The sequence below is a fragment of the Silurus meridionalis genome, chromosome 7 (assembly GCF_014805685.1).
Source record: "Silurus meridionalis isolate SWU-2019-XX chromosome 7, ASM1480568v1, whole genome shotgun sequence".
In the NCBI taxonomy this organism is placed as follows: Eukaryota; Metazoa; Chordata; class Actinopteri; order Siluriformes; family Siluridae; genus Silurus; species Silurus meridionalis.
This window is the reverse complement of record NC_060890.1, coordinates 18,761,127-18,779,499: the sequence shown is the minus strand read 5'-3', so window position 1 is coordinate 18,779,499 and position 18,373 is coordinate 18,761,127. Positions and strand designations below refer to the sequence as shown.

At 35.4% G+C, this 18,373-nt stretch overlaps 2 protein-coding genes across 2 annotated transcripts in view; both read right to left on the bottom strand.

The window, feature by feature from the left end:
* The window catches only part of aatkb (apoptosis-associated tyrosine kinase b), a 48,022-nt gene extending 46,413 nt beyond the window's left edge, over positions 1-1,609 (bottom strand). The window contains exon 1 of the mRNA XM_046854171.1: positions 993-1,609. Coding sequence (XP_046710127.1) covers positions 993-1,074 — 82 coding nt within the window. The 5' untranslated portion in view covers positions 1,075-1,609. The remainder of the gene's footprint in view (positions 1-992) is intronic.
* Positions 1,610-8,201: 6,592 nt separating this feature from the next.
* Positions 8,202-17,255, bottom strand: LOC124389433 (alpha-N-acetylgalactosaminide alpha-2,6-sialyltransferase 2-like). The gene is made up of 10 exons (XM_046854885.1): positions 16,468-17,255; positions 14,920-15,153; positions 13,468-13,705; positions 12,441-12,606; positions 11,947-12,121; positions 11,460-11,598; positions 11,034-11,137; positions 10,238-10,321; positions 9,516-9,615; positions 8,202-9,027 (listed from the first exon to the last, which is right to left on the bottom strand). The coding sequence occupies exons 2-10, from the start codon at positions 15,018-15,020 to the stop codon at positions 8,857-8,859; spliced, it is 1,278 nt and encodes a 425-aa protein (XP_046710841.1). The 5' UTR covers positions 15,021-15,153; positions 16,468-17,255; the 3' UTR covers positions 8,202-8,856.
* Between the last annotated feature and the right edge of the window lie 1,118 nt (positions 17,256-18,373).

Genomic DNA, 18,373 nt, shown 5'->3' with positions numbered 1-18,373 from the left:
TGCTTTCAGACCTGAACCCTATTGAGCACCTGTGGGGCATCAACAAGGAAGGTGGAGAAGCACCGTGTGTCTAACATCCAGCAGACTGTGATGTCATTATGGGAGAATGAAAGTGGATCTCAGCAACAACCTGTGCAGCTCTGGTGAATTCCATGCCCAGGAGAATTAAGGCAGTGCTTTAATTCTGCTTTAACAACGGTGCTCATAAAAAATATTAACTTTGGACTTTTAGATGTTCATTTAGTCACATCTTTACATACTCACTTTTGTTGCCAGTTATTTTGAGCTGCATATTGCATTAATTTAAAATTTGTCCAAGTTTGATTTCTATAGTATTGTCCATATATATATATATATATATATATATATATATATATATATATATATATATATATATATAATTATTTTTTTTATATATCTATTGTATAATGGGGCATACTAATATCAATATTTATTAATAATTTTGCCACTACTGGGACATCACATAATAATTGGTTTGGCTAATAATGCATTAATACTATACAATAAATGAAAAGTGTCACTGGAGATGTTAAGGAGGAACATTAATTATTCTGCTATTGCCAGAGGTGGAAGTGTTTATAGAAGTTCCAGTACTTCATTACTTCTCTTTCTCTTTTGATCCCACTTGACCAAATGTAAGGGAGGGACATGTAATTTTAAAAACGACCTACTGTGAAACTGTAAGATATATTCTTATCAGAAGCAGCATCTGAAAACCCGCAATAACAAACGAGTTGCTTTGAGACAGAGTGTGTGTGTGTGTGTGTGTGTGCGTGCGTGCGCGCGAGAATGTAAGAGCTGCGCATTCCCTGCAGCCAAAGGCGAATTTATTTATTTCAGTAGAGATTCTAAAAAAAAAAGAGAGAAAGATTCTTAAAAAATCAAGTCTTAACCGTAAAAACAAGTCACACCATCATGATGGGCATTTTAGAGAGAAAAACGCGTCCGAGGTGTGAGTAAAGAGAACTCACCTGAATCAAAATGCGAGCTTAGAGCAAAGCCGGGACTAAAATACGACGCGGACATGATCAGGAGCGCAAGAGCAGCGTGCATCCTCTCAATCCCGAAGATGCTGCTGGCATTTGCATTGAAACGGAAGTGTCCCAAATTAATTAGAGTCGTCTTGCTGTCTTGTTCAGCGAAAAAATGCTCTCTGCACCTCCGCACATGTTAGACGCTTACAAACGAACAGATGTGCTGGGAGCGACTCGTCAGTGCGTGATGTGAATGCTCATTACAGCAGGCCGTTGATTTCTGTTCTCCTGAAGCTCCACATAAGCCTGGATGCAAATTTATTTACGCTGCACCAAACGAAGAGAAGATCCGATGAACCATTTCCTTCCAGCAACACACGCAGGGGGGGTCAATCCTCCGAGGCTTTGCCAATTGACAGCAAGCTCTATACGAAAACGTTGTAAAAAAAAGCAGGGACCAAAACGCAAACACACCACATCCAGGTCACTGGTGTGGTTATAATTCTATTAATGCGGGTGGAGCTAAAGAGCTAATTAAAATGTGCTGTAGAGCTTTGGTGATGGAGCTGTCTAGTGCTGAAACGGAGCTCCATGCTGCTCTGCCGCTGCTTTGCGCTGGAGTGATGCTGATGGGGGAGGGGACGATGCGCCACAAACCTAGCTGGAAAAAGCTTTCAACCTCAAAAACGACGCGAACATTTCACACACACGAATGTCAGGGAGCCTACATGCAGGGCAGAATGTATTATTTGACATCAGCTCAGACTGAGACAAGGCAATGATGCACACAAATGCGAAAGAGGTTAGTTACATAATAAATAGAGGATGTGATTAAAGGTTAATATTCCCACCATGAAGCTACGCTACCCTTTTAAGGCTTCATGAATTTTTATTTTACATAAATAGTGGAGGTATTTTTTCCTTCTTTCTCAGCATTCTTCGATCCACCTGTATTTTAAAGTACAGCATGAGAAACTGAAAGACGTGTAATCAGTTCGATAAATTAATTTAATTGAAAAGAATATGAATGTATAAATTAGGTTTTTATGATTTTTATAGACACTTCACTGGAGTTTTTTTCGAAGCTACAGGTTTGGTTTGCATAAATATATTTTTCTCCACACTCTCTAGTCTACCAGCAGTTTCTTGTCCAATAGCTGATAGATAGTGAGTTATCAGGTGAATGATGTGGACAGGCATTCCATTTGGGGTGAATCTGCACCAAGTTTTCCCAGGAAAGGTTTTTGACCCACCACAATTCTGACCACAATAAAAAGGTTACTGAAGATATTGGATGAATGCATGAACCTAAAAAGGTTTTAATAGAAGCCATATCTCAAATATGTGTAGTATGGTTCTGTATATACACACTCTAAAGAGCCCCCCAGAGGTATGTGGTAGGTAGAGAAACATTGCTAGGTTTTTTAACATCTATTACTGCTGGGCTGTAATACTGTTGATAGACTATTTACACACATTCATTTATTTTTTGGGCAGTGGGAGAACCAGGAGAACCAGGGGAACCCCCCCACAAAAAGCAAGAATGTGCAAAAAGGTATACAGACAGTAGAGTGGTAGCTCTGTGGTTAAGGATTTCATGACTGTAACTGATAGCTCTGGATCACTACTCACTGTAAACAATTTTGGCAAGTGTGCATCACCTGACTGTTCCCCAAGATTCTGGCAGTAAACAGAGGTATTTCTTTCCATGTCAGTGTTGTATAAATATTGTTTAAGAGTATGATGGGGCAAATTGCTAAAAGAAGAATAAGTAATAAAATGCATCATGGTTTTCATGCTAAAATGGCTGGCTGAAAAAAAACTCTGACTTGTAATACATTGGCAAATCAATTAAGTACAGCTTATTTGCATTTAACTAGTTGGCACCAATGAGCAAAATCTTTTTCACAATCCTGATGGTGTTTACTTTATAATTAATGTTTCGGTAAATTTAGGTCAATGTGTGGAAAAACTATTCAAAACCACATCCCACATACACATGATCTATTATTTCTACTGAGCCCTATTGATCTCTGGAGATCATCAGCACAGGTTTTATTAGCCCAGCACTTGCCCCCTGTGTGACATTAATCCAAAGATTGAGCTGAAATGTCAAGTATTCTGTTTCTCTGATTCACCATGTAGCGCATTTAGCGTTGCCATGGAAACACCATAAGGGGCTTGAGTGTGTATGGGGTTACTCAGTTTTCCTGTGGTTTTTCTTCCTTTGCTTTATCCATCACTCTCTGTCTCTTGTCCCTTCCCATACTCAGCAAACACACACACACACACACACACACACACACACACAGTTCTCATGCTATTTGCATTTAAATGGCTGCAGGTGGCACATCGAGACCAACTGAAATGAGTAGTGACCTTCATTTATCCTGAATGCCAAATGTTTCACATTGTATGGAAAAAAAAAGTACAGGAAAAAAACTGCACAAAACTGTGATCTACACTGCCAGAACTGTTGGACTTTGCTGAAGCTGGAACTGTGTACACCCTTGCTGAAATAATAATTTGAGTGGAAAAGAATGAATCCCTTTGTAAATGCTTTTTTTTTTATTAACATTCATCTTCTAAATTATTTTTCCAGCATGTGAAACATATCTGCAAAAAGTGTGATGGAGAATGGAGTACACTGTGCTACATGTTGTACATGTACTAGCAGAATACTCCGAAATATTTTACTACTGTTTATTTTTAGGGAAATTGTATACAACCTATGATTTTTTTTTTTTTTTTTTTTGTAAGAAACTGTAAGAAAAGTAATTCCTTTAGGAAGGTCTGAAAAGTGTAAATTACATGATGTGTATGAGCATTTGTATGTAATTGAAGCCACACTTGGAATGAAAAGGGGCCATTTAAAAATGTTGCATTGTGTTCTGTATATACTTTACATGTAAAATAACTATATTCATGTAAGCATGTGACCTTGACACTTTTAAATATCATATATTTCCATTTCAATTGGATACCACAGAGTGGGCTCAGAATTGTGACCAATCTAATCAAGTGTAGTAAGTAAGTACTACAGTAAAGATAATAAGAAAAAAAGGGTCTTCCTTAAGAACTCTATTGGATCTGCCTACGGATGATAGATCACAGTTCATTCATTTTCAATTTTACCTGGAGTCAGCAAGCAAAATGCACTGAAAATGTCTTTATATCCCTAAACCTTTAGAGATATGAACACATTGTATATTTTATTAACACATAATGCTTGTTAAACCAAGTTTACCAACATAATGCTTCTTAAATGTTGGGGGTTCAAACCCCAGCACTGCCAAGCTGCCATTGTTGAGCCCTTGAGCACGGCACTCAACCCTATCTTCATCAGGGGCACCAAACCATGACTGACCCTGTGCTCTGACCCCAGTTTCTTGACAACCTGGGATATGTGATAACTATGGAAAGTAGTAGGTCAGTGGCAAAGACTGGATTACTGATTGGAAGGCAGTGGGTTCAAACCCCAGTATTTCCAAGCTGCTGCTCTTAGTCAAGGCCCTAGAACCCAAGGCCCTTAACTCTCTGCTCCAGGGGTGATATATCATGCCGAAATTTCAAATGCAACTGGGATATGCAAAGACCAATTTTCACTGTGTGCTATAATTTACAAATGACAAGTAAAAATAACTTTTACTAATTAGTTTTGCTGTTGGATGTTTATTCAACATTAAATATTGCTTAATTCTTACATAGATATCCACATCAATTCACACCGTTTATGGAGTCATGTAAAAATAGTGGCACCAAATTCTCATTTAGTTGAAGAACAGTCAATGCATTGCTCCAGCATTTGAATCTGCACCTTTCTACTATAAACCCTGGGTAAATAATGGTTATTATCATAGTGTCAGAATCCCACACAGGTGATAACCTTTTCCCGAAAGACACAGATATTGCTGCAAAAATGTTGCTCTGTGGAAAGCAGTTTAGAAATGATCAAGCAGATCTAACACACTTAGCTTCAGTGGCCTAACAATTACTCTCACACACACAGAGACAGACAGACAGACAGACAGACAGACAGACAGACAGATAGATAGATAGATAGATAGATAGATAGATAGATAGATAGATGGATAGATGGATAGATGGATAGATGGATAGATAGATGGATAGATGGATAGATGGATAGATAGATGGATAGATGGATAGATGGATAGAAAAAAATGAACTAGATTCAAATGCAAACGGGGAATATAAAATATATATTTTTATTTGGTTGTCATATTATACATTTCTTTGTTTATGTATATTTACAATAATGAAAAATTATATATTTTTGCTCTGCAAGTATGTTGCAGAATCCTGGATGAGTACACAGAGCCTAACTGACCCTGAGTGTACATTTCATGTTATACATATTAACAGTGTACAGCACAACTAAATCAATGGGCAATTGTATCACCCACAAGGGAGCAGTTATCAGGGAAATGTTTCAACACCAAATAATGAGAAAAGATCTAACAATTAAGCACTTTGACTCTCAAGGGTAATCTCCAGGAAGGCCTAACCCCAAGTCATGATGTATGCTGTGGAATTGTGCACTTCATAACATAAAAACAATACTCAATACAGTCATGGTTACACTTTATTATGTCTTTCAGTAAAAACAAATATTTTAGTATAATTGTCTATCTGGCAAATAGACAAGAGTGAAAAGTATGACTGAAGGGAAATGTGTACTCTTTCCAGTAACAATATATGGAACCATTAATTCATTGAGTAATTAAATATCCATGACTTAATTTTTAGAGAAATACCCGTCTCTCAAGTCAAGTCAAGAGCATAAGTAAGTGTACACAAGGGGCACATTGTTACAATCCTATAGTCCAGGGGTCACCAACGTGGTGCCCGCAAGGACCACATGAGTAGCCCACGGGCCTTTTCTAAAAAATAGCTGTTTCCTACTTTGTTAAATCATTGTTGATCATTATTATGAGAAATCATTAACACAATCAGTGTCTTCACATATATGAATATCATTAATTATTAATAATAACATAATAAAAGGTAAATTAAGCAAATTTGTTATTTTAGATCAAACTGAAAACTGTGTCACATTAATTGGTACCCAAGAAGTAGCTCTCAGTTTCAAAAAGGTTGGTGACCCCTGCTATAGTCCTATAAAAAACAGTGAAATTCATTATTCCTATAGTAAAGAAGAGTTTGGTACCTCTTTTTCAATTGCTGCAACAGATTTTTAATGACGCTTTTGATATATTTTTGTGTTTGTTTTTCTTTATTGTTTTTATTTCATTGTGAAGTACGAAAATCAGAGCAAAGCTCAGACTAAAGGTTTAACTGTGGCACATAGTATTATGTACATATATAGCACAGTGCTAAAGTGAGGGTAGTTTTAAAAATATTTTTAATTGGGTTAATAGATGTGTTAAATAGGAAATTGAAGGTAAATGAACAGTAGAGCAATCCAGATATTTAATATTTGGTGGGACACCCTTGTGCCAGCAGAATAGTATAAATTCTTTAGGCGCATTTGCACAGTTTTAGAAGAAATTCAGCAGATAGGTTGTTTGGAGAACTAACCACAGATTTAGGCTCTGTGGGGGTCAAAACTATTACTTCTAGGATTCCTACTTCTAGGATTTCTTGATGTTCTCTACTCTAAAGGGCCAATCAGATGCCTCCCCAATGGTGTTACATGATGGACATTTATCTGCCTGTATTTCTCAGCATTGAGGACATTATTGATCCTGACCAAATCTTTAACTCTCTAACTGCTTTGCAGAAATGCAGCTCCAAACTTGCAAGGAACCTCCACCATGCTTCACTGTTGAATGCAGACATTCATCAATGACGGTGTTTCAACCTACATATGAAACTGATGATCATTAGCACCTGCTTGGTGTAACTGGTTAATGATACACCTGATTCTGATTGTACAACATCCCTGACTGTGTGCAAGTGAACAAAATGTGCAAAAGCAAGAATTGAAAGCCAAAGGGTCAATCAATGTGGATTTCTTTTTCTGTTCTGAAATGGTTTTAATGGAGCTTCAATGCTTTTAATGCTCTTTCTTGTTTGCTTCTTTCTTCTAATATATTATGAAGCATGAAAGAAGAAAATAAGAGAACAGTGCTTCATAATTCTTACACTAGAGATGTTCCACCTGCTAACTGGATTAAACACAATTTGTTGATGTGCAGAAATTCTCAGCAACTCGGTCACTTCACTTAAATTAGTGTAAAATGGATTGAAAGCTGCAATTAAACCAAATCGCCACAAGAGGTCAGCAAAAAACCAGCTGCCAACTTTTACAGCTTGGTGCTACTGTACTCTTTGAATACAATAGTAAAAGCCTATTTTACGAGCAAACTTTTTTTAGTGTTATATTTTTATTTCACTAGAAATCTTGAAAAATTTCTCCCAAGAAAATCAGTGATGGTGCAGGGGGAAAAGTTAATAGAATTACCATTGAAACCAAGAAGGAAATAGTCGAAAAGTACGAGCGTGGAGTGTGTACGTGTGATCTATGTCAGCAGTATGGGGTGTCTAGCTCTACCATAAACACCAAAGTAAATAATAAAGAGAAGGTCAAGAGAAGATTCTCCTTCCAAAAACTTCCTTCCTCCTCACCATCCACCATCATTTTACACTCGCAATCAACCACTACCACATGGTAAATTATGTTGACCATACGGTACTGTATTTTAATTAATTTATCTTTATTTTTATTACAGTATTTTATTATCTTATTATTAATAATGTATTTCTTTGTCAATGCAGTAATTTGCGGTGTATTTGTTTGTTAACATAGGCTGCAAATATTTTTTAAGTGCAGAAATAAGCGATCGAATGAGGTCTCTGAACGGATTAAATCGCTTTTACATTCATTCCTATGGGGAAAATTAGTTTGAATGTACAAGCAAATGGAACTACGAGCAATTTATGCTTTATGAAAGTCCAACAGGGTTTTACTGTATATCTTGAGTAAGCATGAAACATTTTATTGCCCTTGCTTCACCCGTAGATGTGATCGCTATAGTTTTGACTGTAATTATATAACCCGTGCTCCAGGACAATGTTATGTAATGTACTAAGTACTGTGTTAATAATGTTTTTTTACAGCTTGTTAAACATGAAGGAGTTACATGCCAGTGGCAAATTACAACCTTGGTGTGCATCCCCATTACAAACTATTTCCTTTCTTTACCTATTAAATAAACAGATCAGTCAAGTCAAATACTACTTCCTTTATTTCATAAAAAATAAATTAAAACTTGAATTATTAATTCAAAAAAAAAAAAAAAGGCAAACGAGGCAAAACTGTCTTTAAGTAAATGCCCATCAACAACCAACTATTTGTCGATACAAGACATTTTCCTTAGCTGTTATTTATAACTTATTTGAGGTAGCAATATTCAAAATTAGTCCCATCTTCCACATGCAGACTTCGTAATATTTTCCCTGTCTTTAATATATTACAGAAAAACATAACAATAAGCATTAAAGTCAAAGTTCACCAGAAATTATGCTGTATAAGCATTGATGTCATTTTGCTATAAGAGCCTTCATCTATGTCATTACACAACAAGGTACTAAATTACAAGTCACACTTGCACAATGCTCCCAACACACTTACATTCATCAAATTCTTAGAAAGTTTCACGCTTTACACGAAAATATCATTTCGTCAACTTCGTGAGCTGACAAGGTTTAAATGTAGTCTAGTTCAAAGTTCATTGATATTACTCTTTAATTTGTGGGAGTCAAAAAAAAAAAAAAAATCCAGAGGCATTAAAACATGACATGGATTTTTATCTACAGCACAAAACGCCTTAAATCCTGCGAGGGGTCAGAGTCCAATTTAGGCTTGTTAGACTAAAGGTCATGTTCGCATGTAGAGCTTTATCAGTCCTGCCTTGTGTAGCTTCTGCCACAGATTCAACTCCATTCGCAGGTCATGGTTGGCAAAGAAACGCACCTTACGAGGATATTTGTCATAGTAATGGTCTGAGTAATTTCTGAAGTCTGGAGTCATGAATCCGTAGGCGTTTACCTTTTGACATAACAACAAAGAAAAGAGAAAGATCAGTATTCCTAAAGCTTTCATCTGGATTACACGTCAAGTCAAGTCAAGTTCTATAGCGCTTTTCACAATAGACATTGTCTCAAAGCAGCTTTACAGAATTTAAAAGTTAAGGTGAATGGTGAATGGGGACTGTGGCAAGGAAAAACTCCCTTAGATGTTATGAGGAAGAAACCTTAAGGGGATCCAGACTCAAAAGGTTTCCCCATCCTTATTTGTGTGATATCAAGTGTGTGATTATAAATCTTTAAACAATACAGAACACTGAAGAGTGAGAACTAACATGAGCACTGGAATGTAAGATTATGAGTAATGTTCTTTCTTCAGTCTTTTACAGTCATTTGTTGTTATAAAACTAGGAGCCATTAAGCAACTCATAAAATAGATAAACATTTGCGATCATCATAAATCCAACACCACACCAAACATTACACCTATCTAAAGAAAATAACTTCTACCTCGTCACACGTATGGAGAGCTGCCAATAGCATCACGGCTCCTGTAGACGGCCTGTAGATGTTTCTCAGTTTGCTTTTAAGTCTGCCTGAATGCAGAAACCTATAGCATAAGAAAAATAAATGACACAGTGGTCTATAGACACAGCCGAGCATTTACATTTCTACACTGTTCATGGCTTAATGTAGTACCGTAATTTCCGGACTATTAAGCGCACCCAAATATAAGCCGCACCTTTTTTTTTATTTGACAAAGATTTTTATTTTGAACTTTTATTTTTCTGTCTATAAGCCGCAGGTGTCTACACTAAAACTAATGAACTTTACACAGGCTTTAACGAAAGACAGTGTCTGTCACACGGCTTGTATCTAAACAGTAGCCTACCAAGAAAGTCATCAGGTGAGTGTGTTCATGCTTCCTGTGGGACTAAAGTAAATGTACACAAACCTTGTGGAATTCTTGATTCTGATTGGTCGGTGATAAAGTTACGCTTTTGTAACTGCAACAATAAACTGACTATTTTTAAGCATTGTTTATCTTTGATGCTTTGTAAAAAAAAAATGATAAAATAAAAAAAACTTGTCTGTAAGTTAAACTTTTTATATTGTCTCATTGACCAAAAAAGAAACAAAATCATAGGCTGGTGATCAGCTGTTTATATTACTGTTGTTTAGAATAACAAAATTTTCTATCAATAACAATGTGTTTAAACACTTTATCTCACCTGTTTCTGATGTAACGGACAAAGTCAGGGTGGTACATTTTAAAGTTCTCTACAGTTACATTAGGTCCAAAATATACGGGAGGCCTAAAATGAGCAGAAAAAAAAGTTTGTTTGTGTGTATATGGGTGTGTGTGTGTGTGTGTGTGTGTGTGTGTGTGTGTGTGTGTGTGTGTGTATATGTATATAGATAGATAGATGATAGATAGATAGATAGATAGATAGATAGATAGATAGATAGATAGATAGATAGATAGATAGATAGATAGATAGAGCTGATTAGAGTGTGACACCACGAGTCTCCAATATTGAACTTTTTCACAATATTTAAATTTTCTAAGAAACTGAATTTTAGGTTTTTTCATTAGCTGTAAGCCATAATCATTAAAATTAAAAGAAATAAACACTTGAAATATATCAGTCTGTGTGTGATGAATCTATACAATATATGAGTTCCACATTTTGTATTGAATTACTAAAATAATTAAACTTTTAATGATATTCTAATTTCTTGACATGCACCTGTTTGTGTGTGTGTAATTTTATATATATATATATATATATATATATATATATATATATATATATATATATATATATACATATATATATATATATATATATATATATATATATATATATATATATATATATATATATATATATATATATATATATATATATATATATATATATATATATATATATATATATATATATATATATATATAAAATCTCAAAGACTAATATATTGAATGGTACATTAACATATTCATTGTGTAAAATCTGAAGTATTTACTTTGAACTCCGCTCTTTTCCATACTTGATTGGTATGTGCAAGGATGCAGCTCGCATGAGAATATAGTCCCGGTCATGATCAGGAAGGAAAATGTACCTGGTCTCCTGGAAATGTCAAGTAGTGGAAAGAGGGGCAAAAACATTAAAAGGAGAGGGGAAACTAGAGTTTACACTAGCGCCTAAGTTCTCACTAATTTTAGAGCAAGCTGCCGAACCTAGTATTCTAATACTTCCAGGAATTTTACTGTATATTGTAAGTTATATGTCTCATCTAACATCTATTTCATCTTCACAATATATTTATACAATCAGGTAACATAAGCCAAGCTACAGTGTAAATACCTGCTTTTAATAATCAGTAATTGAGTTGAGTTATTTAAAAAGCCCCTTTTTGTGGCCTCTCTGAGGTTGATGGACTGTCTCTTACCTTGCTCTTTGGAGCGCTTTTATAGCCTGCATGTGCATAACTTCTTAAAGAGTTGCGAAAGGTGTTGGTGGAGAAGGTGTAGAAAGAGGTACGTGAGCCAACATCCTTCTCAAAGCCATTAATAACTGCACCATTTGTCCTGAAAGAGAAAGAAATTAGTTACACCAATTAAATTCCATTTATTTATTAATATTTTACTTTTTGGGCCTGAATAATTAAGATTAGGTGTAATTAAGTGTGCACAGCTAAAATAGGTAAAGGATTAATCAAATCTGTGTTGAGATTTTAGATTTTAAGAACCAACTTAAATTTTCTTTTCTTTTTTATAGAAAGCTATATTCAAATACAATGAGAATCACACAGAGCTACACTTGTAAAGAAATTATGGTCTATCCTCTAATACATTTTTTGATCACAGATTTATTTATTTATTTTAGGACTCCAGGACAATCCATTCCTAAAAATGACTGCTCAGATATTATCTTACCTGAACACATAGTCATTGTGGTCAATCTCCTTGCCTTTCTTTGACCCATTCAGGATTCCGCCATTTCCAACCACAGCACAGCGGATGCAACCTGATCGGGACTTTCTATTCTTCCAGTCATCAAACATCACCCGGTTAGCAGAAGTGTTTAGGAGGGACAAAGATTCATTCAGAACTGGCAAAACATCAGACATGCATTTGTAAATATTTAATCTAACACCTTTAAGCTTCTCTTTTTAATAAAGTGCACAGTGTATTTGATTTGATTGCTCAGGCAATATCATGTATAAGGTTTTATTTGAAACTTAAGTTATCCAGTTTGCATTCTTAATGAATAAGCAGATGTGTCATGCTTCGGTTACCAGAATTATGCTTGGACTATGTGCAAAAACACCACATGAGGGCTGATATCAAATTAATGGGTCAAAATGTTAATGTCAATGATCTTACTTTCACATTAATAGCAAATTCTAGCAGTAATAAATGGAACTCACTGTCAATACTGACACTACCCCAGCCATGGGCACCATGGTAGTGAGATAACCGCTCGTATTCCTGCTCAGAGAAATGCTTTGCCCACTGCAAGACTGGCACACTGGGTAGATACGTCTCAGCAAAGTCAGTCTTCAGCATCTTTTTCTGGATGCTGTTGGAGCAGCTCTTATATATAAAATAAAGTAAACATTCAGTTACATCAGCAGACTGCATTTTCAATCACACTGCAGATGAAAGATGAAGTGCCACTAAATATGTCCTTGGTCTTAAAATTACCATTGCATGATTTTTAACAGACATTGGAAGCCTTTTCCATTACGATATTTGTAATGCATTAATAACAAGATGGCTGCTGTTTTAATTTTCAACAAAATGCAAGAAAGTGCTTTAATTTGCATGACATACATTTATGAAAATGTCAAATTTTTAAATTGTTTTACAGTTTCAGCACAATCATACAGTATTTGCAGCACTGTTAAATTGAGTTAATAAAGGGGGAAATTTTGCTTGCAGGGCCGTACACCAATCTCGAGAAACCATGTCTTTGTAGACCTTTTTTTCCCTTTTTTTACACAAGCGCATTGTCATGCTGGAACAGGTTTGGGGGATTTTGTTCCAGTTTAGGACATTTGTAATGCTAAAGTATACAATAGACATTTCATACAATTATGCGCTTCAAGCGTTGTGGTAACACACAAGGGAAGAACCACATATGGGTGTAATATTGTTCCACAGACCTATGGTGAACCTTGCTAACCCAGCTAAGACGTTTTACAGCACTGAGACTAAAGTGGTTTTGTAACATTGGAGAACATTTTTGTACCTTTAAAAAAAAAAAAAAAACAGTACTAATCGTTTATTTATTAATCTATTTGCTTCGATTAAAGAATATACAGAGCACAGAATTACTTTGCCTCGTTCAAATAGTGTTTTTTTTTATATAGAATGAAACACTCGGCACAGATTGTTCATTAAGTAAAGAAACAGAAACTTTTAATGTTTAAATATAAAAGGTGAAATACTTACAGTTTGTGGCATATCATTATCAACTGCATATTCATCTCCTAAGAAATCTTGTTCTGAAAGTTGAACTGGATTTACAGGTTTCAATGAAGAATTTGTAGGTTTGTTGTGCATTTCGATCCAAGGTCTTTTGTATACATCCTCTATTGTGTCGTCTGTCTGTTCATCTTTATTTTCCATATTAAATTCAGAATTCCAAAGATCAGGGTACGTGTCCTTGTATCCTTCGTAGTCCTCTAAACTTTAAATGTAACAAAAAAAATTTAATTTAAAAATTGAATATTTCGAAAATATTTTAATAAGTCTACAAACGGCGCATTAATAAAGCATTATATTTTTATGATAATAGTCATTGACAATAATGCCATTTTAATATTCAGTTATCAGTAATTATTTTCTGTGGCACTATTACTTCAAAAAGACCACATTTTTTTACTAATGGTCCATGCAAAGCTGAATGAATACTAAAGAGATTTATATTAAATAGATCCGAATTTTAGCTTTCATTCCTCTATACTTACTTATAGATATGTTGAATTGAAAAATGGCACCTCTGGTGTCAGACCACCCATTATTTTTAGGTAAGTAAAAGTATAGGAGCAGATAGTCTTGAAGTAAATAACCAGTTCTTTTTGGTTGCTTCTCCAAATAGTTGCATTAACTACATCAAACCAGTGACCCAATGATAAACAATCCCGGCTTGACTGATAATTTTGTTTATCCTGCATCATAAGCAGATAATTTTTATTCTGAACACACTGGGCTTGGTTACATTTCTTTTAAATTGGAATTTAGCCATTCTTACTGCTGATAAATGGTTTTCATCTATTGGGAAGGCCTCTGTATTTCTGTTTTTGAAGTCATTTTTGATTAGTGGGGTGTAATTAATTTTCCATACCCCTTGGACATTCATTGTGATGACACAGAGTCTTGATTTTGGATGTTGTTATCCTTCACAGCTTTAGTCATCGTCTTTAGCTAACCTATTTGCTGTCTAGTTATTAGTACACCAGCTGTTTCTTTCTTTTCCAGGACAATGAAGCTAAAGTGTTGCATTGAACATGCCCAATGCACGTACAACGCCTTCAAATGATTTCCCCACTTTTTAGCTTCACAGTGGCTTGATTTTCCTCCAATAGAGAGCTTTCTTACCTTTAAGTTAATCCTTTTTCAAATGTAAAATGTTGGGTTCAGAGCAAAAGATTTTGTGCTTTATGTTCTTTATCACAAATGGGTGGGTTCAAACAAAAGATGCCATGTTCTAAATTAACCCATCTAGATATAAATATCAGGAAATTAAAGCCATTCCAATACTTTCACTAAGGTCTATCATAGATAATAGGTCAGTAAAAATTAAATAAGGTTTAGTGCAGTAAGTGAGAGATGTATAGCTTATACATTTTCCTCATTTATCAGCCTGTTTTAGAACACCAGCATTATGAGGACTCTCCATACCTGTTGTGATTACGGTTTGAGCCCAGTAGGTACAACCCTCCTATTAAAAACAACACGAACAAGGACAGCACTAGCTTTTTCTGAAGTCGCAAAAATGTCATCTTGCAATCTTGGTCTTGCGGCAGACAAAAAAGCTGATCACATCAAGATTGTGAGAAGTGATGAAGGAAAATTGAGGGCCGTCTTTTCATTAATCTCAAAACAGGCCGCATAAACCTGGAAGTAGGTCCTGCTCTGCAATACAGAAGGTGACATTTAAATGTATGTATCCAGCCCTCTTCACTGTAATCTTGTATTATATTAAGGAATAAGGAGATAATCAAAATGTAAATATTGTTTTAGTAAATGGCAAACGAAGGCTTCAGAAAAGGAAAAAAAAGAGCTTGTTAAAATGTGGTGAGATTTATTTTTGCCACATAACCTCATCTATAGGATCCTACACAAGTGCTTTGTCTCCAAAATGAATATATCCTAATAGATATTCATATTCGTTGTAAAAATCTTTGTAATTTCTATTAAAAACACCCTTCAAGTAAGAAAAAACAAAAAAGAACCATTAAATAAAAACCATGAGTAAGGCACAATACCCATCAACTAACTATTGTTTTTTTTTTTGTTTGTTTTGTTTATTTCTGAGAATGCAGAAGCAGAACTGACCAATCTGGTAAAGCAGCTTCCTCAAACAAAAACATTGACTACACAATTTCCCCCCCTGCAATCACAAAACTCTCTACTTAACATTCAGCTACTGCACCAACTAATACATTTTAAAGAGCGCACTTGCCTCAGGCCACAAAGAAAAATTAGTCAATATCAATGAATGAATCAATTAACAATGCTATCTTAATTAAGTGCAGGATTAAAGAATACACTGAACTCGTGACTCATGCTGGCATTAGAATGGTGTGTGTGTGTGTGTGTGTGTGTGTGTGTGTGTCATTGTGTGGTTTGTTGGTGCACTTTGTACATATTTTCAACAGCATGGCTCTCATGAAAAGCCACAAAAATCACAATGGCTGTTTGTGGGCATTCCACTGCTACAAGCCTCTAACTAGTTTAAAAAATAAAACATTTATAAATAAAACATAACTAAGCAATCTGCTGAATCTTGTCAGGTTTAAACAAGTTGGAAGCAAAACAGCACTTTTTCTTTAATAATCTATTCCCCAGCACATGACCGCAAGAATTTAACAATCATTAAAAGTTGTAATATATTGTCATTTATGTTTAAAAATAAGCTGCAAATCATCAGCAGTGTATAAATTGTATCGGTATATAATGAACAATGTGATATGGCACTGCCCTAAATTGGTAGTATGACAAACCTGTCAAGTTCAACAATTACAGTTAGAAATCTATTAGAAATCTCTGCTACAGTGAATTTAAAACATGCAGCAATCAATAAATAGTTTATTCAAATGATGAAAAAGAAAGTACATCTGATCATTTAATTGCATGTAATTGCACCTTGTACACTCACTCATTATACAAAGTGTTTAAATATTAGGCTGAGAGGAAATTAAAAAGAGAAAAATCAATGTTTCTTACTTAGAGATGAAATTCCTTTTAGACACAATCTGGTAAACAAAAGTTGAATAACATGTTCAGAAAATCAATCCCACTTAAAATGTGAGCTCTACAAACACACAAGCAACAAAAGGGATGGTCTGCGTGTAAAACAAGCAACAGTCACATAATCCTGCCCCTACAAGAAAAAAAGAAAAAAGGAATGAATAAAGGAGGGGCCAAAAAAAAATCTGAAGAAGAATAAGGAAGCGTGTAAAAATGACAAGGATTTGTAATAAAGAAAACACAGAATACAACAAAAGCGAAACATCTAAAGTCTACAGTCAGATAACCAGTCTGGGAACATTCTCCAAGAACAATAAAGAGTCTTTTGTGATTTGTCATTTGTATGTCAAGCAGCATTCATGAACATGATAAAGCTATATCACTGGATAATGTTTTACGTTAGCTTTATAACCAACTAGAAAAAAAAAGAGAGGACCAATGTATTGGTGTCCCTAATGTCAGCTGTGAACAGGAGGGGAAATGTACAATGAGATTATATTAAAATAAATAAATAAAGTCCTTTCCAAATGAAAAAGAAAGTAATTGAGATCTATCAGTCTGGAAAAGGTTATAAAGCCATTTCCAAAGCTTTGGGACTCTGGAGAACAGTGGAGAACCTTCCCAGGAGTGGCCGGCTGACCAAAATTACCCCAAGATTACAGCGACAACTCATCAAAGAGGTCACAAAAGACCCCACAACAACATCCAAAGAACTGCAGGTTTCACTTGCCTCAGTTAAGGTCAGTGTTCATGACTCCACCATAAAAAAGACTGGGCAAAAATGGTCTGCATGGCAGAGTTCCAAGACAAACATTGCTGCTGAGCAAAAAGAACAAATATTCGTCTCAGTTTTGCCAGAAAACATCTTGATGATCGCCAAGACTTTTGGGAAAATACTCTGTGGACTGACGAGACAAAAGTTTAACTTTTTGGAAGGTGTGTCCCATTACGTCTGGCGTAAAAGTAACACCGCATTTCAGAAAAATAACATCATACCAACAGTAAAATATGGTGTGGTAGTGTGATGGTCTGGGGCTGTTTTGCTGCTTCAGGACCTGGAAGACTTGCTGTGATAAATGTCCAGCCATCTGTTCGTGACCTCAAGCTGAAGCGAACTCGGGTTCTGCAGCAGGACAATGATCCAAAACATACCAGCAAGTCCACCTCTGAGTGTCTGAAGAAAAACTAAATGAAGACTTGAGTGGCCTTGTCAAAGTCCTAAAATGAATCCTTTTTAGATGCTGTGGCATGACCTTAAAAAGGTGGTTTATGCTCAAAAACCCTCCAATGTGGCTTAATTACAACAATTCTGCATAGATGAGTGAACCTAAATTCCTCCACAGAGCTGTAACAGACTCATTGCAAGTTATCGCAAACGCTCGATTGTTGCTGCTAAGGGCAGCCCAACCAGTTATTAGGTTTAGGGGGCAAATACTTTACAGGACCATGTACTTTAGAATTTTGTTTTCCCCATAATAACAAAAGCCTTCATTATCATGTGCTCACTTGTTTTATCTTTTACTAATATTTAAATTAGTTTGATGATCTGAAACATTGAAGTGTGACAAACATGCAAACAAATAAGAAATAAGGAACACTTTTTTCACACCACTATATATACCTTGTATGTGAAAGAGGACCTGAACATGTGCATTAAATTCATGGGTGTTGCCTATGAAAACTATTGCCTTTTTGCATGACAGCTAAGGGGTGAATCAAGTGTGTCATAATGTCGAAAATGCACATTCCTTAAGCCTTTACTATTTAAAAACGAACATTAGTGAGTGTAAAGATTGTGTTCTGTGTCCAAAACAAAAACCTGATGTATGTCATCACGATGAGTCTGCTGCAGTTGTGTGAAAACAAGCTCCTATACAATAGT